Source organism: Mandrillus leucophaeus, unplaced genomic scaffold, assembly GCF_000951045.1.
Source record: "Mandrillus leucophaeus isolate KB7577 unplaced genomic scaffold, Mleu.le_1.0 Scaffold233, whole genome shotgun sequence".
NCBI lineage: Eukaryota > Metazoa > Chordata > Mammalia > Primates > Cercopithecidae > Mandrillus > Mandrillus leucophaeus.
The window spans coordinates 4,587,291-4,611,382 of record NW_012102399.1 but is presented as its reverse complement, the minus strand read 5'-3'; the positions used below and the strand labels follow the sequence as shown (position 1 = coordinate 4,611,382).

At 40.4% G+C, this 24,092-nt stretch overlaps 1 protein-coding gene across 1 annotated transcript in view; it reads left to right on the top strand.

Annotated features, from left to right (window-relative positions):
• RDH10 (retinol dehydrogenase 10 (all-trans)) overlaps window positions 1-24,092 on the top strand; it is a 37,389-nt gene that overhangs the window by 8,493 nt on the left and 4,804 nt on the right. The window contains exons 4-5 of the mRNA XM_011982007.1: window positions 1,338-1,573; window positions 22,480-22,578. Coding sequence (XP_011837397.1) covers window positions 1,338-1,573; window positions 22,480-22,578 — 335 coding nt within the window. The remainder of the gene's footprint in view (window positions 1-1,337; window positions 1,574-22,479; window positions 22,579-24,092) is intronic.

The following is a 24,092-nucleotide window of genomic DNA, read 5'->3' as shown; positions in this document are numbered from 1 at the left end:
CCTTTGGGGTAGGGAAGGCGGAGGGAACTTGTTACCACAGGTTTGGATCCCAAAGAAATGTCTCGCTCCGACTTAGAAGCGGCGCAATGGGAAACTGAAGTGTCTTTGGGAAGTTCTGACTCGACTGAAGAAGTGTCTGTGTTACTGTGGTCTGAACCCCTTAAACGAGAGCAGTATTGACGATTCCACTATAAGTTTAGCCTGAGGAACATAATTACATTGTTTCGCCAGCGATAAGTGCTTTAGTTACATTCCCTGAGCGTGATTGAAAGACGCCTTGCTTCCTAAGAGAAAGCTCTTGGAGAATTTAGGCTTCGTTGTAAATTTCTTACATGTTTTTGGTCACCCCAGGAAATCTGCATTTCTGGATACTTATTAACTAACCCGAATCTGAGACTTTTTTTTTTTTTTAAAGCCAAAGCAAAGTCCATAACCAACCATAAATATTGGTCCAGGAAATTTGATAATGGCTCTTGCTTTTTAACAAAATTTTTCATTTTTAGGGAAAACATTTACCTGTACGGAGAAAATTGACTTGGGCACTTCTCCCCTGTATTGATAATTTATCACCAAACTTATTGATACCTGCGTTTTTAATTTAAGGGTGAAAAGGTACCATTTTCATTGGTGGTATGGAGGGGTAGCAAATACAGATTTTTGTGCTCCCTGCCAAAACCTAAAAGATAAGGGTATTCATTTTCCAGGATACCGATTTTGGTTTTTTAATTGTCAAGTTCTTATGTGGTAAAATTGCATATTTACCTGTAACTTGATTTGTGAGAGTACTTCTTAGAAGAGTCAGCTAGCCCAGTTAGAACAAGTCAGTGACCCCTACTTCTTCATTAAAAATTGTGGATTCATTTCTTGGCTTTGGATGAATTTAGATTATTAATTGCAGTTTTGATTTGTGAGTCTTGAAGTGAGTTTCTATTTTGAGGGTTCTCATACTAAAGACTAAGAGCTGTTTCTCTTGGGCCACTGTTTCCCCAAAAAAGAGGAGTGTGTAGTGTGTGTGTGTTGTTCTCTGAGCTCTGGGCTGAGATCAGTTCTTTGCAGGTGTCTTTAGCTCCAGCAAGCTGATCCCATGTGGTCTACTTGTATTGGGCTTGTCCCCTAAGCAAAGTTATCCAGTAAATTGCTATAATTCCCAAAGACTTCATGGGAGGAAGGCAGCTGTAAAGCTCAGTCGTTGGCAAGCCTTGCAGCGTTAGAAATTTGAAGCTCACTGTAGTATTTTTGTTTTGTGTGATCTTTGTCCTACTGATCGCCATGTGACTCACTTTCTGCACTCCCTTCTCTTTTGCATGTTTTCTCCTCATCTGGACTTCTGAGGACAGCTGGGAATGGTGAGGAAGAAATTCTGCCCCACTGTAACTTGCAGGTTTTTACGTACACCTGTGATGTGGGGAAGAGGGAGAATGTCTACCTGACGGCTGAAAGAGTCCGCAAGGAGGTTGGCGAAGTCTCAGTCCTGGTCAATAATGCTGGTGTGGTCTCTGGGCATCACCTTCTGGAATGTCCTGATGAGCTCATTGAGAGAACCATGATGGTCAATTGCCATGCACATTTCTGGGTAAATATAAACATCCTTGTTTTCTTTGCTGGGCCCTCCTCAATGAGAAGGTTGGGAAGGAGAGAGACTTCAGTGCCAGCCTGAAAGGAACCTGTACTCTTTCATCGCGAGATCTCCTTAGCTCTTACCTATGGTAAACTGCAGTGTATGCTGGTTACTATTAGTCGTTTTGTCCCCCCCCCACCCTCACCCCCCAACTCAGTATTTTTGAGAAGGCAGAGGATTGAACATTTTAAACTAGTTTGAAAGATTGCCATAAAAATAACAAGAGGGAGCGTAAAACCCTGGGTTTGTTTATTTTACTTTCTGTTGAGTTTATAAAACATTGGTTGTTCTTATGAATTCCTAAAGTCAGGATTTAGGCTTCCAAATTACTGCTCAGCCACATTTTGGAAAGTGCCAAAGATTCTGAAATCAACATTTGTGCTCTGTTGGGAGTGGCCAGGCCACCCTGGCAGTCACTTCGCATCCCCTGACCATCCACAGGGTCCAGGGCATCTTCCTGTTGGAGGACGCCTCAGGACTCTCTTGGGTTAGACAGTGCCTCGCAAATATCACCCTGATAGGACCCTAGAGAGGGAAGTGAGGTAGTGAAACCTGGTAAGCTGGGGATTTAAACGATGTCCACTTCTCACCATTAAACAATGTCAGGATCTACGGAGCGGGGCAGGGCCTTCTGCTGCTCTAGGGGCAAAGGTAACCCCAGTTTTTCAGTTCAACTTGTCTTCAGTAAAAGTAGATGTGACTCTCTCCCCTATAACTGCACACTGCTGATCCACTTTATGCTCTTTTTCCTCACAGTATTTTCCCTTTACTTTTGTAGACAAATAAGATTCAATAAAGAAGGAGTAAAGAAATAGGATTCTACTTTTTTTTTCCATAGGCGGATTAGCCTTCTAATAGAACACAACAAAGAACTGTTTCTCCTAAATAGGTCACATTAAACCTCATTAATTTTTTAGCAACTGCTTAAAAACTGAATCTGGCTTTAGAGGTACTTATTCAAATGTTGCACCTCAAACATCAAACTTTTTCTCTGCTCTTGGAGAAGCTTATTTTGATGTTTTATTTTTAAACATGAACTTTATTTATTTATTTATTTATTTATTTATTTATTTATTGAGATGGAGTCTCTCTCTGTTGCCCAGGTTAGAGTGCAGTGGCGCGATCTTGGCTCACTGCAACCTCTGCCTCCCAAGTTCAAGCAATTCTCCTGCCTCAGCCTCTCAAGTAGCTGGGTCTACAGGCACATGCCGCCACACCTGGCTAATTTTTTGTATTTTAGTAGAGATGGGGTTTCATAGTGTTGCCCAAGCTGGTCGTGAACTCCTGAGCTCACGCAATCCACCCACCTCAGCCTCCCAAAGTGCTGGGATTACAGGCGTGAGCCACTGCACCTGGCCTATTTATTTATTTTGAGATGGAATTTTGCTCTTGTTGCCCAGGCTGGAGTCCAATGGCGTGATCTCAACTCACTGCAACCTCTACCTCCCGGGTTCAAGCAGTTCTCCTGTCTCAGTCTCCCGAGGAGCTGGGATTGCAGGCATGCGCCACCACGCCTGGCTAATTTTGTATTTTTAGTAGAGGTGGGGTTTCACCACGTTGATCAGGCTGGTCGTGAACTCCTGAACTCAGGTGATCCACCTCAGCCTTCCAAAGTGCTGGGATTACAGGTGTAAGCCACTGCACCCGGCCAACATGAACTTTATTTAATTCATTTACAAACCTCTAGAAATGAATATATAAATGACCTGAGCTTATATATGTTTTGAACAAGTAAGGAGATCACCAAATACAGTTGGGGGAACTTCAGCTTGCCTGTAGATGTGTGTTGTGTTCAGTGGGGGTGGGGAACTGAATTAAAGTCCTGGCTGTGGCTGGGTCCCCAGGAACAGGCAGCAGGTGTCAAAGGGATGGGTTAGATGAATAAAAGGCAGTCCAACCAAATAAACTTGACATAGACTTTATCAAGAATCTTGTGTGTTTATGACTACTCCTGAGTAAAACAACTACCATTTGAAATAAAAGACATACATAAGTGGGAGGCGGAGTGTCATTTTCCTATTTGAAGAATGATAAAGATGAAGCTGCCATAAAAACTGCAGTTGATTTAAGTCAGCCCTAAACAAGTTACAGCACTATCAGTAGGTTCATTATGAACCGCAGACACTGACTGGGATTGTTTTCTCCAATCATCTTTGACTAAGATGATACAAGATTACATAACTGTAAACTTTTACCTACACAAGGTATTCTAAAGTTTAGTCATCTTGCCTACTTTCTCTGCATGATTATTTTGCTTAATTGTAAAATTTCAAATGTAATCATGTTTTTAAGAAACCCCATGCAATCTGCAGTTAAATATTTAAAACAAGAAACCAGCTTCAGGAATACATCCAATAAAATGAGTGCTAATTTAATGTGTGTAAAGCACGGAAAATTTCATAGCCTTAGCTTTGAAAATGCACATAAATTGATATACTGTCTTTCTAATATTAGGCTACTTTTTAACATAAGGAGGAAGTCAAATCAAATCTCTAAATAGGAAAATCATTCTGGACCTGAATCTGTATACCAGGGAGGAGCATAGCACCTTCCTAGAGTCATCACTGTGCTTTGAGATGTTGCTTAACCACACAATTTAGGGAGTTCTTGGAAGCCTTGATGGTAATGACATCATTTTGTATTAAAGTATGGGAGGCTCCTGAATTCTCCAGCTGTTTTTCCCCTAAGCATCTAAACTTAAGAATTTATTTTCAATATTGAGTCAGAAAATTCATTTTAGAGTTGGAATTTCTGACTTCTTGCTGAAATTTACAAATCTTTTGAGAAGTTCTGATTCAGCAACCAAAATTTAAAGGAAAACTCAGTGTAATTTTTACAGTGAATTTTTTAACAGGGGTTAAAGAACGTCGCAAGAGCCACCTGAATTCAGCTTCCCTTCCAGTAGTCGTCTTAGGCGAAGCATTGGTGGCAACTTTTCAAACATGTTGACATTGGCATGTGCTGTTTTCCTTCCAGAAAAAATAATGAGTGTGTCTTTTTACTGTATCTGGGTGCGGAAGTTACCCCATACATTTTTAAAAGTCCATCAGCTTAGAAAAGAACTGTTCAGTCATTTGAACAGATCATCCTGAGCCAGACGTTTAAGTAACAGTTAATATCTGTTTTCATAAATAACAAATAGTATTTTGATCCTGACTCAGAGCAAAAGTGAGTGAAATAGAAAACCATGTGGACTTTCACTGAAAAGCTGTGGGTACTCCCAAACCAGTCCACATACTATTCCCCCTACCTGAAACACCCTCTTCCTCCATTCCACGTGTCTTAAGGTGTAGCTCAAGTCTCAATATAACCTTTCCTCCCCACTGCAGCACTTCTGGCCTTTTCGGATATTAGAGTTGCAAGAATCCAGAGACCTTCTTGTTCAACCCTTTGTTTTCCAGTGAAGCAGGGGTTAAATGACTCATCTAAGGTTTTTCTTTCCTTTCCATTAATCTCTCACAGCATTTGTTATCATTCTCTCAAAGTAGATGGCAAGCTGTCTGAAGGCAGTTTGTTATATACATCTTTCATCTTCCTCTGCCTGGAACAAAACTCTATTCTTAAGTCACTCAATAAATATTTGATAATAATAGGCTTAAATATTTAGAAGATAACCTATTCAGAGAATACTCACATGGATCTATGTTCTGAAGTTTTAAAAGGTAAGCATTATGGGACGGGCGCAGTGGCTCACACCTGTAATCCCAGCACTTTAGGAGGCCAAGACAGGCGGATCACTTGATGTCAGGAGTTCGAGACCAGCCTGGTCAACATGGAGAAACCCTGTCTCTACTAAAAATACAAAAAAATTAGCTGGGCGTGGTGGTGTTAGCCTGTAATCCCAGCTACTCAGGAGGCTGAGGCAGGAGAATTGTTTGAACCTGGGAGGCCAAGGTTGCAGTGAGCAGACATGGTGCCACTGCACTCCAGCCTGGGTGACCGAACAATACTCCATCTCAAAAAAAGAAAGGAAAAGGTGAGCACTGTGTTGGACTAAAGCTGTGTGAGACCATTATTGCAAAACAGGGCTGTCTCACCCTTGTTATCACTTACATTTTCTTTTGCTTTCCTACATAACTTTCCATTCTTCCTGTCCCACATGTGTTCTGATTTTTACTATTTTGTGTTAGAACTCTGCTCATTGGTGTGAGGATAGTGACTTGAGAAGGCTGGTGTTGGTATGCCTATTTGAATCAAGCTCACATTGAATGTGTAACAGCCATTCTTATTTACCAATGATCGGTCCTCAAAAAGAGGATCCCCATAGCAATTCTTTCCTTCCCTCTTAACCATGTACCATTTCTATACCCTTTGGAAGCCTTTCCTCAGCCTGGCATAATTCTGTACAGCCTTCCAGTCTGCTGTGACACTTCATCTTCCAATGTTGTTCCATTATCAGTAGCTCTCCTAGGAACCTTCTCCTGGTCACCAGTCAAGACTTAGTGATAGATTTGGGGTAGGTTCAAGTCAGCATAATCTACTGTGAAACACCCGGTACAAGACCATGGAAAATGAATGCACTATCATGCACTTTAACACTAGCAAAGAAATTATTCATGTGGGCTGTCTGTATCTGGGTGAGATGCAAAAACTTGAAAGATACCTCTCTTGGTCAGGGTTCAGTGACTCAAGCCTGTAATCCCAACACTTTGGAAGGCCAAGGAGGGTGGATTGCTTGAACCCAGGAGTTCAAGACCAGGGTTGGCAACATGGTGAAACCCTGTCTCTACCAAAATACAAAAATTAGCTGGGCGTGGTGGCACGTACCTGTAGTCCCAGCTCCTCAGGAGGCTGAGGTAGGAGGATGGCTTGAGCCCAGGGGTCGTAGACTGCAGTGAGCTGAGATCGCAACACTGCACTCCATCTTGGGTGACGAGAACCAGACTCTGTCTCAAGAAAAGGAAAAGAAAAATACCCCTCTGTACTCTACTTTGAAATATGGAAAGTTGGTCTCCATGCAAACCCGTGTTTCCCTCAAAATACTAACATTGCTTTACTTGTTATTTTTTAAGAGGAACAGAATCTTACCTTGCTATTTCTAAAAGCCAAAGTTTATCTGTAGATCCTTTTTGACCAAAGAGCTGCATTTGGCCTTTATACATGAGCAGCAAATTGATCCCTGATTAACCAAAAGGGGGAAGCAAAAGCATTTAACTCCAGGCCTTTTATATTCTGAAGAATTTTTGCATGGTAAAGGACTAAATCTGTCAAATAGCTAGTAGGTAATTTACTTCTATTGATATGGTAGTCAGACAAGATAATTGGTAGTTAATTAATAGACCACTTAACTTAAAAGGTTTCACAGTTTTAAAATACTAATTACTGAATTAAGCATTTATCTATATCCAAATGTCTAAAGTCTATTTAGTTAAAATCTATCCAGGAAAAGTAAAAGCCCACCAGCTAGATCTGAGTAATGTAGCACTTAAAGACATTAGTGCTGCGGTTGTACCTAATATCTCATGAATGGTCCCTAATCATTAATGTTTAGGTTCTTATGTGATTTACTGGTTTTTAATCTCACATACTGCATTCCTCTGTTCTCTGGTTACAGAAACCTAGTTTTGTTCAAGGCTTCCTACATTCATTTCTAAAGTATTCATAAAAATATTTGGCCAGTATTTCTTCTTCCTTACCATAATAGGTGTAAGACTAGTTTATAGAGAGTATTGATTTCCTATCTTAAGATAGCTACTAAACACTTGGAATTCATGGCCTATTTTTAAAAGTCTCCACTAGAACTGGTTTCTGTTATTAAATATATGTCATGTATAAAAATGTTTGAACTTTAGAAGTACTTTCAATGTCTTAAACAGAGTTGTAAATTGACCTGGGGTCAATTTTATCTTATTCTTGTAGTCACAGTTGAAAACCGAATAAAACATCTCTTTTGATAGGAACTGCTTGGTACCTGGGACTGTATACCTGTATACACAAAATAGGATCACATGCTCATTGAACTTTGAGTTTTTCTGTATTTGATACATTACATGCTGGGCCCAAATCTGTTGCTACTAGAAATCAAAATCTATGACATGATAAAATATCACTTTATGTAGCTGGTGTGAATAGGGAACCAGACGTTACATCAGATAAAAAGTTCTCCAACATCTTCAATATGTTCTAATCTGTGTCTGTTTTTCTGTTGTTTAAAAAATACTCCTAAATAACCAATGTCATCATTTCTAACCTAAATGAAAAAAAACAGCAGCGCTCACCTCATTGCCAAATCCAGTGTGCAGCTTCGTCTTTCTACAGAATGTGACCCTCTTGACCGTCTCCTTGAAACTCAAGTGCTTTAGCTTCCATGATAAGCCCACTTTGTTATGCTTCTCTGTGTGCCTTCTGAATCCTTTTAGCCTCCCCACCTCCAGCTTGTAATGACTGTTTAGTATTGTACGCTCAGACCTCTTCTCAGAACCTCCATCTAGCTGGGTAATCTATTTCAGTGGCTTCAACTGTGATCTCTAGGATAGTTCCCAAGTTCACACAACTACCTTGACTGCACCACACATTCTCTTAAAGCAGCATGTCCAAAACTGAACAAACTCCTCTTTGCTCTTTCTTGCATTCTCTGGTCACCAGACTTAAAAACATCAGCATTATCTTCACCTTTCCAGCCTGCACACATTCATGGGTCCCTAAATCCTGACCATTCTCTTGGGCCCTTGTGCTTTGATTGATCCCCCCTTTCCTTTCCTACTTCCTCCTGTGTGCCTCCATCACCTCTTGCGTGGACTCTTGAAAGTGCCTCTGATCTTTTCCTGTGTTCGCTTTTGGGTTTCCAACCTAGGGTCATCTAAGCAGCCTTGAGTTTGTTATCTGCCTGCTTAAAACCCTTGTATGACCATATTGCTCACAGTGTGAAGTCCAGGCTCATTAGCATGGCATCCTGGGCCTTCCAAAGCTGATTTCCACCTGCTTTTCCAGGTCAGCACCTATTTTATCCCCTCATCTACTGTAAACTTCAGATGGGCTGGACTCCTCACTGTGCCTGGAGAGAGCCTTGCACACACTTATGTTTCTCACAAGAGCCTCTGCTTGGCTGTTCTGCCATTTGATTCCTGTTTTACTTGAAAACAACAGAAGTTAAATGGTTCAGAAAAAAAAAAAATCTGTCACTATTCCTGAGAAAAACAAATTCAAAATATTTTCATGTTCACTTAATATTTTTATATATTAAGGTGGCAGTCCCTGTAAAATAGTCATGGAATTCTCGGCTCAGGGAATGGCCCTTTCTTGTTTGATCATGGAGTGAGTTGTGCTATTTATCTCAATTCCTGGAAGGAAGCAAAGTTGGTATTTGTTGTTTTCTGCTTCATTATTTCTACATCCCAGGCTTTATCTATTATCTGCCCAAATAAAAATTAATCTATAGGATATGTCAAAGTGGAAGCATTGTATAGCCTGTGCTAATGCTAACACTAACACTGACTGAATAGCTTTCTCAAAAAGACTGAATGCAGAATGCCCCGGCAGAGTCCTTAGCCATTCGTTGCAGGATTGGGTCACTACGAACCCTATAGTTTAATACTTAACTGCTCTTACTCTGCTTATTCTCTTCTCTTACATTTGTTTTTACTCTGATCATGCTTCAGATTTTCGAGATCTTTGGCAAATTCTAGTGAATCGATTTTAGTAACTTGAATATATCTAAGCCATGACAATCTGAGAAAATTTAATAGCCTCACTTGAGAGTTAGAAGAATTTTAAGTAGGAAACCCCTTTACATTTAAGTTTTGTCTTGAGTTGAGAAATATTAATAGCAAATTCATCTAAACTTTCTGCTTTAGTTCTTTCAGAAACTAAAATTAAGCCTGTTTCAATTATAATAAGTAGTCTATTTGCATGTGTCTAATTCAGATATCTGCCTATATGGATGAACGTGCAGATGACATGCTATGTTTGCTTGCTGGCTTGTTTTCGTATGCTCAGTAATAAGTAGAAGACATTATTATGGCGGAGTTACAGCCACTGGACCTGGGAAAGTCCTAAATACCTGGGATGTTTTTGGACCCCCAAACTGTACTATGCTGAAATTCCACTAGGGGGTGTACTGGCAGGGTGGATTTGTATCTTATTTCCTGCACATGGAACCAGTATTTTCCTGAGAGAAAGGGTCTTTTGTAACTAATTTTTGGAGTATGACAAAATCTAATAGTCTTTAAGAAATAGAGAACTATTTCCTGCCTCAGCTGAATGGGTTAAGTTCAATGTTTTGAGCCTGTAACTCCAGAGATCAGATTAAAATGTGTTAATCTTTCTTATCAGAAGTCAGTATAGTAGCTAGGTATTCAAAGAACTAACACTTCTAGATTCTATCAACTGACCTAGAAGCTCCTTTAGGCTGAGACCCCATATAGACATAATTGGAAAATAACTCAGAAGATGGGGGTTTCTGATTCTTTCTGAAGCATACAGCTGGTCCCCATAATAGGTAGCCTTCGGAAGCTTCCCTGTATTGTGGATTATCGTTCTGTTAAGGTACCACTGTTCAGAGCCTAGGCCGGCAGAGCATGGCCTTGGGATTCAGTCACATTTCCCTCGACATACCTGGCTGGCTAGTTTCAGTCACCTGCATCCCTGGGTTTATACAGGTCTATGCCATCCCCACACCGGAGGGGATGTGAGGGGAGGCACACCTTTTCATGTGGTCTGAAGGAATGCTAACATTTTTCACTTGAAGAGCTTCCCCAGTGTATTTCATTCTTGAATTTTTTTTTTTTTTTTTGTCTTTTTTACTTTATTTGTCAATTCTCTTAAAACTGAAGTTCACACCTGTCAGGGACCATTTTCCTAAATGCTCTGAAACTAAAATGAAGTGAGCCACAGGGGGAAAAAAATGAATATCCTCTTATAATCATCGTAAAACTTTCAACACTGCAGCAAATGCTGCTAGAATATTTAACAAGTAAGGGCAATTACTGCCACAACCTTGAGTGCTGTCAAATTAGCCCCTTACAATGACAAGCCATTTACAATGAATTCACATTTGGAAACAAAACATTACTTGGTCTGTGAAACTTTCAAAGATCACACAAAAATGTGTGAAAGTGGCAGTGATGTTAACATTGCATTTTTTGGTTTGGAAAAAACCACAAGTGTTTCTTATATGCTGCTTGCATAAAATGTGAATTTCTTGCCTTTCCTTCAAATAGGTTAGTACTGGAATTTTTGAATATTAACATGCTGCAGCTTCTTAGTGTTATCCTAAACAATAGGGCTCAAAATAACATAAGTGTTACTTACGTAAACACAGGGGTATTTTGAGGACAAATGAAACTTAAAATTCAAAGCCTGAGTTTTCCCACCTGTAAGTTGTAATTAACATACTGCCCCCTACTGATTTCTTAACGCTTTTTTACATGGGCTAGTCCTACAGTCTCTTGGGAAAGAGAAGCATAAGGTGTAATGAATTATTTTCAAATGATTTCGTATTGTATCTTTATTATGTTTGCTGGACTGTTAAAGTGTTGCAATTTTTATTTATAACAGTCATTTTTTGCCTATAGTAAAATGGGACTGAATAAGAAGAATTAGAAAGGAGGTGGTGTTGGAAAGTTTTGTTGTTTTCCAGCGTCATCTAGGACTCGGGATGAAAGGGACTAGGCAGCTGAAGCAACTGCTTAGCAATGTTTTTGAGACTTCTTTTCTTAGGTCAGATACTGTGTTTTAACCGAAAGTATGGTCTGGCACTGCGTGGAGGGCAGGGAGGACTGGGAGCCATACATAGTAAGAACCAGGACTTGCAGTAACTTGAGGAAACAGCCTAACCAAAAATAGATAGCACTTATAACAAAAATAGTCTGTAAATATATGCTTAATGAGCCTTGTGTACATTTACTGAACTTTTTTTATAGCACTTAAATTTACAAAGCCTTTTCATAAACACTTCTCTCATCTGAGCCTCACAGCAACTCTGAATTAAGTAGAGCCACTATCCTCATGTTTATGGATGAGGAAACAAACCCAGAGAGGTGAAGGGACTTCCCTAAGGTCACTGCCAGGGAAGGAAGAAGCTAGGACCCAAACCCTCAGCCTAGGCTTCCAGGTTAAAGCCTGTACAAATACTTAGCTGTGGGCTACAAGTTCAAAGCTCCTGGTACAGTAGGTAGATTTTCCTATGAGTCACTTATGGGTTTTGCCCTGTGGTATAAGAATTAGTCTTCAAATGTTGATTTTTTATTAGCATGGTTAGTTTAGCAATAACTGATTAACCCTAGCTTAATATCCCCAGAAAGCTTGCTCTGTAGATTAGACAAGCATGTAAAATTCAAGCCTGAAGAACCAATACTGTACTAGAATTTTATTACCAAAGCCCAACTTGCGTGTTTCTGGGCCTTTTCTGTACTTTTCCATAGCTTGTATTGGAGAGAATTATTTCCTTGAGAATAGTGTAGTACATCCTTGGTCACCCAGCTTCCTTCTTTCTCTTCCTAGTTTGCATATCAGTATTGACAAACTGGACACAGAAAAGTCACGAATGGAAAGGGCTCTTCTACAAGGACTTTCTGAACAAAGTTCTATTAATAATTGGTACCAAAATATCAGTTAAGCGTGGTTTTAGTTTAGTTCATTTTGTTAGCTTATCTCCTAACAAAATGTAAAACCTTTATTCTGTTATATAATATTCTTATGGGATCAGAATTCCAGATAGCTTCATAAGCTTTGCCTTTGAAATGTTAATCATGAATTTTCAAAATTGTGCACTTTGGGCCACTGGTAGTGTCCAAACTTATGGTCCAAGCATGTGATCTATAAAGGGGTAATTTTTCCCTAAATGAGGCTTACCAGAGTATAAAAGCCTCTGTGGTTCACTTGTCCAAGGTAAAGTTGGAAAGCCAGTGAGGGAAGTGCTGAGGATGATGGAGTCTACAGTCCCTGTCTTGAAAGATAAGCCTTCAAAGCCTCTGTGGATGTGGTGGGGAAGATTTGAAGTCTTTTAGGTTTCTTCTTTATGAACTTTGTTCTAATGGGATTGGGTGGCTTGCTCATGCTAAAAATGGATCCAAGGCAAATAGACATAGAGTCAGTCCACAAAGTCCCATGCTCATTCATACCAGGGGCTCTTGGAGTTGATTTGAACCAGCCTTTACCTGATAAATGCTCAGGCTCACTCTAGAATCTTGTGCTTGGCTCGTGGTCCCAAGCAGCCGTGGCAGCACAACCTAACTACTGAGTCCGAGTCTGTATTTGCTTCAGAGCCCAGGTGATTCCTACGCGCATATGTGTCAAAGTTTGAAGAGGAACTGCTCTTCCCACCTTTTCAGTATTTCATCTCCCCCATACCCACACACACACACTATTTTTTTTTTTTTCCTGAGCTAACCAGCCCTTTAGGAATCTTGTACCTAGCAAGATGTCAGACTGCGTACTCTGGGGCCCACTCTGATCTAGGTTTATTTTTTAAATTTTGATTCAGGTCCAGTGTCTGAAAGGAAGAGTCCAGGTGCCCTTTAGCTCATGCTTCTTCTTGGTTGCTCTGCCCAGGGTGGAGTTTTCACAGCTGCCCTAAGCACCACAGCAGAAAGTCAGGGCCAGCCAGTGAAGAAGTGTGTGGTGTTGCTGGATAATGGAAGGAATGGTGTCTCGTGTATATTTGTTGTCCTTAAAAGGAAGTTTTCTTTTTTCAGTTCTCATAATTTAGTAATAATATTTTAGGTGGTTTAACCAGAGTTGTGATTGGTAAGTGATTGGTGTGATCTTCTATTACATTTCAATATTGTTCCTCTGTGAGGTAGCTAGAATATATCAGACTTGTTGGATCAATATTATTGTCCTTAATTTCATGGTGGAGTGGTGGTTTGAAGTACAGAAACTGCAAGTGATGAAGTTTTGAGTCCATATTTAAGTTGTTGGCTTTTTTTTTTTTTTTCAATTTCCAGCCCTAAATATATTCCCAACCTAGGAAAATGTCATTACAATATGAGAATGAAAACTTAAGGGAAAATCATCACTGGAGTATATGGGACTTCCTTTCCTAATGTACATGTTCTTTCTAGTGAGCAGTTCTCATGTGGGTGATTTTGCCCCCAGGGGACATTGGTAACATCTGGAGACATTTTTCTTGTCAGACTGGTGGAGCTGCTACTGGCATCTAGTGGAGAGAGGTCAGGGATGCTGCTTAAAGATCCTTCCATGCATAGGGCAATCCTATGGCTTAAAATTACCCAGGCCCAAATGTAATGGTGCTGAGATTAAGAAACGCTGTTCTAGAGCACTGGTTCCCGAACTCAGCTACAAATGGGAACCACCTGAGGGACGTTGCCTTCTGATGCCTGATTCTCCCATTGGAGATTCTGGTATAATTGGTCTGAGATGTGTCCTGAACACCAGGAGGAAAAGCTGCCTAGGTGATTCTAATGTAGCAAACCACTGATTTATAGGAAAGCTGCCATCTGCAATCTTTAAAATCCTTGAAGAGGTTCACAAATATTTATTTTTGTTTTTTAACAATGCCTATCCCAATGTAGGTACCTCATAGACCCTAATATATGTTGAGTGAATTCTAAGTTCTAGCAGTGCATGTTTAAAAACAGAATAAGTTTTCAGCCGTAATCTCTTGAATATATTTACCCTTCATTTAGGTAAAGATTTTAATTTTTTTAAAGATTTCACAGTAAGCAAAACTAGAAAGCAGGGAAGAATTTAAACTATTTACAATTAGAATTACAGGGGTTGATGATCATGGGCACATTGAGAGCCATGCTGTTGGAACAGGGGCTAGGAAGTCTGCCACTGCAGATGGCCTGAGCAGTGGCTAAGCTCACATGCATGTGTTTATGCGTCATGGAAGTAGTTAACTGGTCACTAGAGCAGAACCGAAGCCTCTGCCCTTTGGAAGATCTGTCTTCATTACAATTTCTAAGATGCAATTTGAGTTTGGGGCAAAGCAAAGAGATTAATGACAGCCTGTTGTTTGGCAAGCTATTTGGCTGCAATTTTGTGGGTTATTTTCATTATTCCATAAAGAGTTATTAAATAGGGGGAGGGGCCTGAAGCTTAAGGAGATCATTGAACACTCATTTGATCATCTAGGGCCCGGCAGGGAAAAGATCAGGGAAAACAGCATTTCAGAAACAGTGCTGAGCATTCATTGTTTAACACATTGAGCCTCCATGGACTCAAATAAAACACAGAAAAAGGATGATTGTTTCAAACAAATAATTTGTAATTTTTTTAATAGGTAAGAGGCATACATTCAAGTTATGTTAAAAGGCACAGCCGTGACATCATAGAAATACTCAATGAGATTTTTGCTGATCACTCAATGCTGGCCACTGCACTAATGGAGTTGATCCCTTATTGAGTCATTTATGAGAGTCTTAGGCAAATAATACCTCAGCGTGACCTCAGTATTTTGGGTGTGTGGTAGGAGTTGGAAAAATAATTGTTGAATATAAATCATAACATATTTGAGATGAAAAAACTTTGGAGATCTCCTCTTTTGTCTCACAAATGAGTTCAGTCAAGATCCAGAGAGGTCAAGGAACAAAAGGAAGGTTAAGTAACGGGCAGTCAGGACCAAGTGGGTTTCTGGATTCCAAAGGCCAGTGTATTTTACAGACAAATTGAGTTTTAAGTCACCTTATTTCTGGTATTTCTGCATAGTGAGCTCTAAAATGTAAGGGAATGTTGATATCTGAGTTGCTGCCTTGAGGTAAATTCATCCTATCCTTTAACAGTGTGAAGACAAGTTAATGAAGCATTTATTTTTGCTGAATAATTAATGGTGTCATCATCGAGGTGTTCATTTGAAAAGCCTGGCTCTTTTATTAGCTTCTTGGTTGCAGGGCAACTGTAGGAGTATTCTTGTGCATGTGCGTTGAGTACTAACTGCTGATTCTGTTCAAATGTTACGCTAATCCCTGTGGCCCCACAATAATACATGTTTTTAAAAGGATAGATTTAACATTGGCGCAAATTTGACTATTATGACATGTTCTTTAGTCTCTCCTGTATTATCTAAAGAGTGAATGTTTTGTCTCAATGTGATAGAAATTAAGATGAACATTTTGTTAAGTCTGAGACAGTAGTTCCAAGCTTAATATCTTGGGGCTCTGTTGCACAATTGGTCAGGAGACCTTTCTGTCTCTACAAACATACCCAAGTAGGAAAAAGAGGCTATTACGCAACAACATATGCATGTTAGAATTTCTGTTGTCAGCTGCAGCTAGAATATTTAAAGTTGGTACTGCTAGCAAATACAGATGTAGGTTTTACTTCCTAATTAAAGATATAATTTTGGAATGAAGATTGTTTTTTTCAAATAATACTTTCTACGGTCAAAGTAAAATGTCTAAAGTTTGGTCAGTATATTTAATAGATAGATACCTTTAGAGGTACTTTAGACATATTTTCCTTACCCAGGTGAGCTGGTAGTATGTCACCATTTTATATTTTTGAACACACTAATGATGTATCCTGTTAACTTTAACACAGTTCACTGTATTTTAAGCACCTTCAGGCATGATAGGACGTACGGTCCCCTTTGGAAGTGAATGCCTATTCTTTCTTGGATGTTCAAATAAAAGATAAACACTTCAAAACGATTCTTTTAAAAGATGGCTTTTTTCAATTGATCACAGGACAATGAATAAAACATTGTGAGGCTACAGGGACTAGTGGAACATTTCAGCAACATCAGCAGTTAGTACTTACCACATGCACAAGAATACTCCTACAGTTGCCCTGCAAAAGTTTGTGTTTTTGAATCATTTTCCAGGCACAGTGACTGAGTTCTCAGAGAAGAGTGCCACCAGATGTCATTTTAGCCTTGTAAATAAGCGGGAGAGTGTTCCTTTGTGATTCTGATAAAGATAAGTTAACTCTGGCAGCTGCACAGGCAGAAGGGGTGGAACAGTAGAGGAAAGTTGCCCAGCCATGTGATGGGTGCCGTAAGCATTTCCGGTCAGGCGTTCTTTGTTCAGTGGAGTCTTGATGGTGTTCTTTTTTATTCAAAGTTTATATCATGCTAACATTTGGAAATTCTGAAAAACCTTAAGCATACGTGAGAAAACTGTACTGTGCTGGTGGTGGTGACCTTTCTCCCAGCGTTATATGATTTATGGTCCTCTTTGGAAATGAATGTCTACTCTCTTTCTTAGATTTCAAATAAGAGATAAACATTTCAAAACCATTCTTTTAAAAGATACCTTCTCTTGAATTGATCACAGGACAGTCGTGTATGTGCACAAAAATAATGAGGCCTTCTCCTGTGGTGAGAAATTAACTTTGCTTTTCTCTTAGTGCTCAGGAACCTAGAATTGCTTACAAATATGGAAAACACATTCTGTTGTACCTACACCTTTAAAATGTCATCAATCTCAGAATTTCAAAAGTCAGACTTTGCCGGATACCACATTTCTTCACATTGACTTTTGTTCCACTTTAGGCTAATTTGTCCTGACACTGCAGCTGCAGGCTCTGGGCTGCACAGTCTGTCATTAAGAGTACCAGTAATGGTCTGGAGAGTCGGAGCTGTTGGAAGTTAATTTGGCGTAAACTTTACTTTAAAAGATTTCTCGAGCTATGACATGTCATGTCTATGTGCAGTTACTTACACGTCTGTTTAAGAAGTTCTTGCTTATATCACAAATGTGACCTTTACAGTTATCTTTCAACGTGCCCAGTGCTTTGAAGAGGAGCCCTGAGGAGCTAAGGAGATATTAGACTTGTTAAGCATGTTTCGTAGGAATGTCAGTGTCCGTTTGAATGTCCTTCCTTTTTTTTTTTTTTTTTTTAAATCACACAGCAACCCCGTCAGCTGGTAGCAGATTATGATATTGGAATCTTGTGATCAAATTAATCATGGTAATCAAAGTTCTAGCTCCACACTTAATAGACAAAGTCAGTTATTAAAAGTTTTCTCTTTTGCAGATAAGAAAATCCCTAGGCCCCTTCCAACTCTAAATTCTGAAAACTTCTTGGTTCACATATTGGTTACTGACTTCGAGACCCCCCCCAGATCAAGAGTCAACCATATTTTCCTGCGGAAGAACTTGATGTCTTCTTCTGTTTTGTAGACAGGCAAGAGGACACTGCAATAGAGTGCAATTCTCTGACTTACAGTTAGCATCTAGCAAACCTTGCCAACCAGCATGGGCACCAGCTCACTCTGGAGACTGATCACATGTACTGCATTTGGAGACCCCTTTACTGGATGATAACTCCTGATCTATCCATCCTTATAGTTGGTATAACTCAGCAGTCCTATTGGTCAGCAAATTATCTGTGCTGCCCTCTCAGATCCGCCCATGCCTCACAGGCATTAATTTATACTGAAGCCGTTTGGCTCTGTGTTTCAGATTTGCCCTTTATGTTCTTCTGACGACTCTTTGAGACAAAGTTAAAGATTATGAACCTTAGCTTGAACTGACTGGTGTCATGGCAACTAGCACTTCACCTTTTGCTGGTCTCTACCTCATACATGCTACAATATTTGTGCACATTAATAATTCATTGCAAAGTGCCAGATTTCTTTGTGCTGTCAAGCAGTGTCAAGGACAGAATATGCTGTGCTATCTCAAATGTCATCTACCAGACTGTTGAGGGCAAGAGTAATTAGAAAAGAAAACTAGTCAGGTTACTTGGGAAAATTCCTGAAAATGTGATGCTTTCTAGTCACCCAACTATAGCATTTTTCTTGCAAAATATGGACTAGAATTCATGTTGATCAAAGTTTGTTTAATAATGCGCCCCAGACATAAGGCAGGAGTTTGGAGTAATTGCTCGCCTCTATTCAGGCAGCAAAGGAAATGATTAACAGCCTTCGTGCTCAGTCACGTGTACTGGGCTCCAGCAGGAACCTGAGCACAGGCTTAAAAGAAACCCGAGTGGTCCTCATGTGGGTGCTCCTACCCCAAGCCTGCCTTTGCCCGACACAGAGCAGAGCTGAGTAAATGTTTGACACCAGCTTTAGAAACAAGCTGTCTGGGATCTCAGGCTGATTAGCGGCCCTAGATAGCTTTCTTCACCTCTCAGTTCCCACCGCGCAGCTCTTTGGTGGTGGTTGACGCTGTGAGTGGTTGTTATAGTAATTGCAGTGTTGCCTGTAATTAATGAGCCTTTCAAATAAAGAATATGGATCTTTGTCTTAAAATGTAGAAAATGCAAAGATACGTTGGATTTAATTTATACAGAAGGCCAAATTTGTCCTTGATTAGGCAAAGAAATCAAGTTTTAAACTGAACATTGACCCACCTGTGCTTTACAAAACAAAACAATCTCCCTCTCAAAAGAAAGCTTCATATTACAACAAGCCAATCTGTGTCATACTTTACTCTTTAAAATTGGAATGTATTTCCCCAAATGTTTATAGCCCACAGTTGGAAAAGATTTTTTTCACATAGCCGTATCTGGATTGTTTGGTTTCTCTTTCTCTCTCCCTTCTTCTCTCTTCCCGCCTCCTCTCTCTCTCCCTCTCTCTCTCTCTCTCTCTCTCTCTGTCCCCCTCGCCCTTTTTTGTTTCCTTTTCCTTTAAACCAGTAGCTTAACTCTTCTTCAAACAATTTGGGGGTGGGGGGAGGGTCCCACAGTGGGAAATGTGTCCCCAAATCACATTTTTTAGAATATGCAGCCATAGTACCCTCCTTATGGAGAAACTGGAACTATTTTATATAACTTAATACCACCAGATTCATTTCAGGGCAAGAAGGGGAGGGGACATTAATCAGTTTCAGAACCTTGCAACAAATTACACTTAAAGAACAGTTAGGAACTTGTTAATCTTCTGTCACCTACCTTGATGTGGTGCTGGGGATCTGGATTAGTCATTTAACACCTGCAGGCAAGACCAGAGCACGTGAATACAGGGAAGTCATTAGAGCCAACCTGCTATGATATCTGAGTTTCTAGTCAGAGCCAGCCGCTGGCTCGAGTTAGAGTGGACATGTGAGTGAGTGATTCAGATTTGTCAGGTAACCAAGTACATGCCTGGCTAACTTTTTGTATTTTTTTGTAGAGTCAGGGTTTCACAGTGTTTCCTAGGGTGGTCTTGAACTCCTGGGCTCAAGTGATCCTCCTGCCTTAGCCTCCCCCAAAGCTTGGGGATTACAAGTGTGAGCCACTGTGCCCAGCTGTTTTCTAGTTTAGATTGGAATACATAAACTCCATTGTGATGTTACTTTTTTTCAATTCTGTGATATAATAACCATGTATAAATTATAGAGCCTAAAGTTGAACCCATAATAACCTGAAGTACCAGTTCTTGACTTTTTTTAGTAACAGATCAAAATAATAATTACTGTCATAATTACTCTTTCTGTTTTTACTACTACAAAGAAATACAATCAAGCTGAAACATGTGTCTCTCTTCCTCAGCATTGTACTTGGGCAATGCAGTAATAAGGAGTGGGTTCACTTGCTGTATTAGTCTGTTCTCATACTGCCATACAGAAATTCGTGAGACGGGGTAATTTACAAAAACAAGAAGTCTAATTGGCTCATGGTTCTGCAGGCTGTACAGCAAGCATAGAGGCTTCTGCTCCATTTCTGGGGAAGCCTCAGGGAGCTTTCAATCATGGTAGAAGGCAAAGGGGGTACAGCAGTAAACACTGCGGAAGCAGGAGGAAGTGAGGGGGTGGGTGGGGGTGGGGGCTGCACACATTTTAACAACCCGATCTCGCAAGAACTCACTATCACTAGAGCAGCACCAGGAAATGGTCCTGAACCATACATGAAAGATCACTCCCATGGTCCAGTTACCTCCCACCAGGCCATACCTCTGACATTGGGGATTATAGTTGACATGAGATTTGGGTAGGGCCACAGATCCAAACCGTATCACTAGTTCTCCTCCACAGTGCCTGTCTCTGTGTAGCAAAGTAATTTTCCCTTAATATTTGGAAGATTGATCTGGGTCTTCCAGCTTAGTCTGGAACAGTCAGACAAATAAGTATAAGACAATCAAAATCAAAACACTATTAAACATATAATCATGTTAAGGTGAATGGTACTGACTATACGTCTTACAGAAATATAGACAAAGTCAGGCTGACCTAGAATAATATTAGATAAAGGTTTAACACCCTAACTATCTTCAATAAAGAATTATTAGGAGACTCCAGTGACATAAAGCACTTTGAAAAGTATGAGAGACTATATAAATATGTGATGAATATTACACTTTGATTTACATAGGAAGGGTCAGGGATAGATTATCAGAAGAGTTCCTGGGTCAAATGACACAGGTGAGAATAAGCATTTCATGGGTACTGATGAGGAAACTCAAACGGTATGAGTTGGGACTGGGGTGATGCTTGATGACTGGGGAAGACCTTGGGATACTTCACAAAAATTCATGTGGCATCTGTATGAATAATTGATGGGAGCATAGAAAAACATCAGAATTAATGGAATTGCTGTTTTCAAGCTTTACACATAAAAATTATAACAAATTAGATCGGGTCAAGGGCAGTGGCTCATGCCTGTAATCCCAGCACTTTAGGAGGCCGAGACGGGAGGATCACTTGAGCCCAGGAGTTCAAGACTGGCCTGGGCAACATAGTGAGACCCCTTCTCTACAAAAAATTAAAAATTAGCTGGGCATGGTGACGTGCATCTGTAGTCCCAGCTACTCGGGAGGCTGAGGCAGAAGGATCACTTGAGCCCAGGAGTTCGAGGCTATGATTATGCCATTGCACTCCAACCTGGGCAACACTGCAAAACCCTGTCCCCCACCCCACCCCCACCCCCCCAGAAAAAAACCCGCAAACCCAAATTAGGTTTCATGCAAAAACTCAGTGATACCTTAGCCAGTAAATCCTCTGAGAAGGGAATGCAGCTCTTCCTTAAGTCTGCTCTGTAGTGTTTGGTTGTGTGGGTTTTTTTAACTTCATAAATCATGGGAAGCTGTGCTGGCAGTAGGAGATAACTCAGCAGTAGACAGATTGCTCTTCACTGCTTTCTTTTAAGAAGCAGGTTATAAAACTGTTGGGAGCCTGGTAGAGTAGTTAATAGATCATTGTAAGCAATTTGAAGTAATTTTTTTTTTTTTTGTCTGATACAGCCTTGCATTTTGAAGACAAGCGAGCTAGAGAGAAAAGAGTTTAGTGAGTAAGAAATCAGCGCCGCCTCTGATTTTGTGCCACCTCTAGCACAAGTTCCAGGGCCCCTGGGTCCCCCACCCTGGAACGTGTGCCACACTCTGCCTCACTGTGTGGCCAGTCACCTGCATCTGTGGCAGAGTCCTTGCAGTGAAACCCACGTTGGAATGTGACTGTTCAGAATGATACACGTTCTTGTCAGTGTACAGTTGGCATTATAATATGTTTTTCACAAAAATAGTTCTATAATTTACCCTGTTTTTTACATCCTAAAATACTTTGTCTCCTGTTAGTTCACTTTGGTGGTAAGCCTTGGGATTCCAGAGCACACTGCTGGAGTATCTCTTCATTGATGGGTCTGTTACTATGTAGACATCGCCATAAGGCACACATTAATACAAGGCAATGTTTGTAGTAGGCTGTGGTCCCTCCCAAACCATGAGATAGCTGCATTGAAGTGTCATAAGCAGAAACAAATCTCTGGCTTGGGAGTACTTTAAATTAGCAGATAACTGTCACTTGAAAGGTGATTAAGAACCTTCTGCCAATGGCTCTCTTTTCATCTCTAGACACTGTCCACAAAAGCTCTTACATTACAGTCTTGTCGGTCATGACTTACAATAGGCCTGCCATGCTGATGATACAGTGCTAAGCTAACCAGACAATTAAAAGATCTTCTTGATAAACGTAAAATATTTTTAAAGGAATTGGGAAATGTAACATCTTGTGAATAAAAATTTGTTTTGTGATCTTGGATTGGGTTTTAGATGAAATTCATGATGTCAGTTCTAAAACTTGAATCTAACTTTGTTTCAGACCACTAAGGCTTTTCTTCCTACGATGCTGGAGATTAATCATGGTCATATTGTGACAGTTGCAAGTTCCTTGGGATTGTTCAGTACTGCCGGAGTTGAGGTTTGTCAGATATATAGCATTTCTTTCATTCAATCTGTTTATCCTGTGATAAGTACATCAGAACCTCCAGGAGAGCACCTGCTGCGCCTCCATTCATGAAAGCTGCACAAAGGCACTCTGCATGTGTGCTGCGTATAGGATGTTCCACAGGAACCCAGGGCCAGCCACTGGAAGGGAATTCTAAGTCAGGTGTGGTGGCGTGCACCTGTAGTCCTAGCTACTTGGGAGGCTGAGGTGGGAGAATCGCTTGAGCCCAGGTGTTCCAGACTGCAGTGAGCTATGATGGCACCACTGCACTTCAGCCTGGGAGACAGAGCAAGACCCTGTCTCTAAAACAAAATGAAAAAAGGGAATGGACTTCTGCCTCTTCTGCCATAAAATCTCTTACACTAGTTTGACAAAGCAGCAGCAACAAGAAAAGTATATGGGCCAGCCCTCAGTGTGTCCATTTTTATTAGCAGCTTCGCTTGACGATGGCAGGAGGCACAGGGCCAAGAATAGAACCATGGAAGGCTGCGGGAAACAGAAGAATGAGGCCAGAGGTTCACGTTCGGTTGTGGTCACCTTGCCAAAACTGAGCTATCTTGTATTAATTAGCCCATCAGATGAGGTGGTCAGGTATCCTGCATTGTAAGTTTGTAGAATTGTAGAACTGGATTTCATCAAACCCTGTTCTTCACGATATTCAGATGATAAAGCATGAGTACATATATTGTTCTATCCTGTTTGTCCTCTGCATGCCTGTAAAACTGAAAACATCACTCCATGCAAATATGCAAAAGGACACATTATTTAAATAGCACCCATATCAAGGGATTCCATTTCTAAAGTTGGGTCATGGACAATAACTTTTTTCCTATATTGTGTGCCCTTAGGTTAAGTTCTAGTTTAAGATTACAAGGCATGGTTATCATTTTCATTTTAACTTCACCATACAAAGAAAGTCAAATCATAACAATTTATAGCCTAAGCTAGATTTGCCTTTATTCTTCTTGCATTAAACAAACTGGTTTTTCTTTCTCCTTTACTGAACAAGAGACCATTTGTAAATTTTCCAGACACTTCAAAGTGAACCTCTCTCCATTTTAACTTCAGCTTGTTAGCTTTCATAGAATCCTTTATGGTAACTTCCCCAAAGTAATATGATACTTAGTTGATGTGACAAAAAGCATTCATCTGTTTCTGCTGTTGCTTTGAAAATATTATTTCTGCACTGAACCACATCAGGTATCTGTCTTTGTTTTTGTTTTGTTTTGTTTTGTTTTTTTGAGATGGAGTCTCACTCTTATTGCACAGGCTGGAGTGCAGTGGCATGATCTCGGCTAATTGCAACCTCCACTTCCCAGGTTCAAGCAATTCTCCTGCCTCAGCCTCCTGAGTAGCTGGGACTACAGGCACATGCCCAGCATGCCCAGCTAATTTTTGTATTTTTAGTAGAGGCGGGGTTTCACCATTTTGGCCAGGCTGGTCTCGAACTCCTGACCTCAAGTGATCCAGCCACCTTGGCCTCCCAA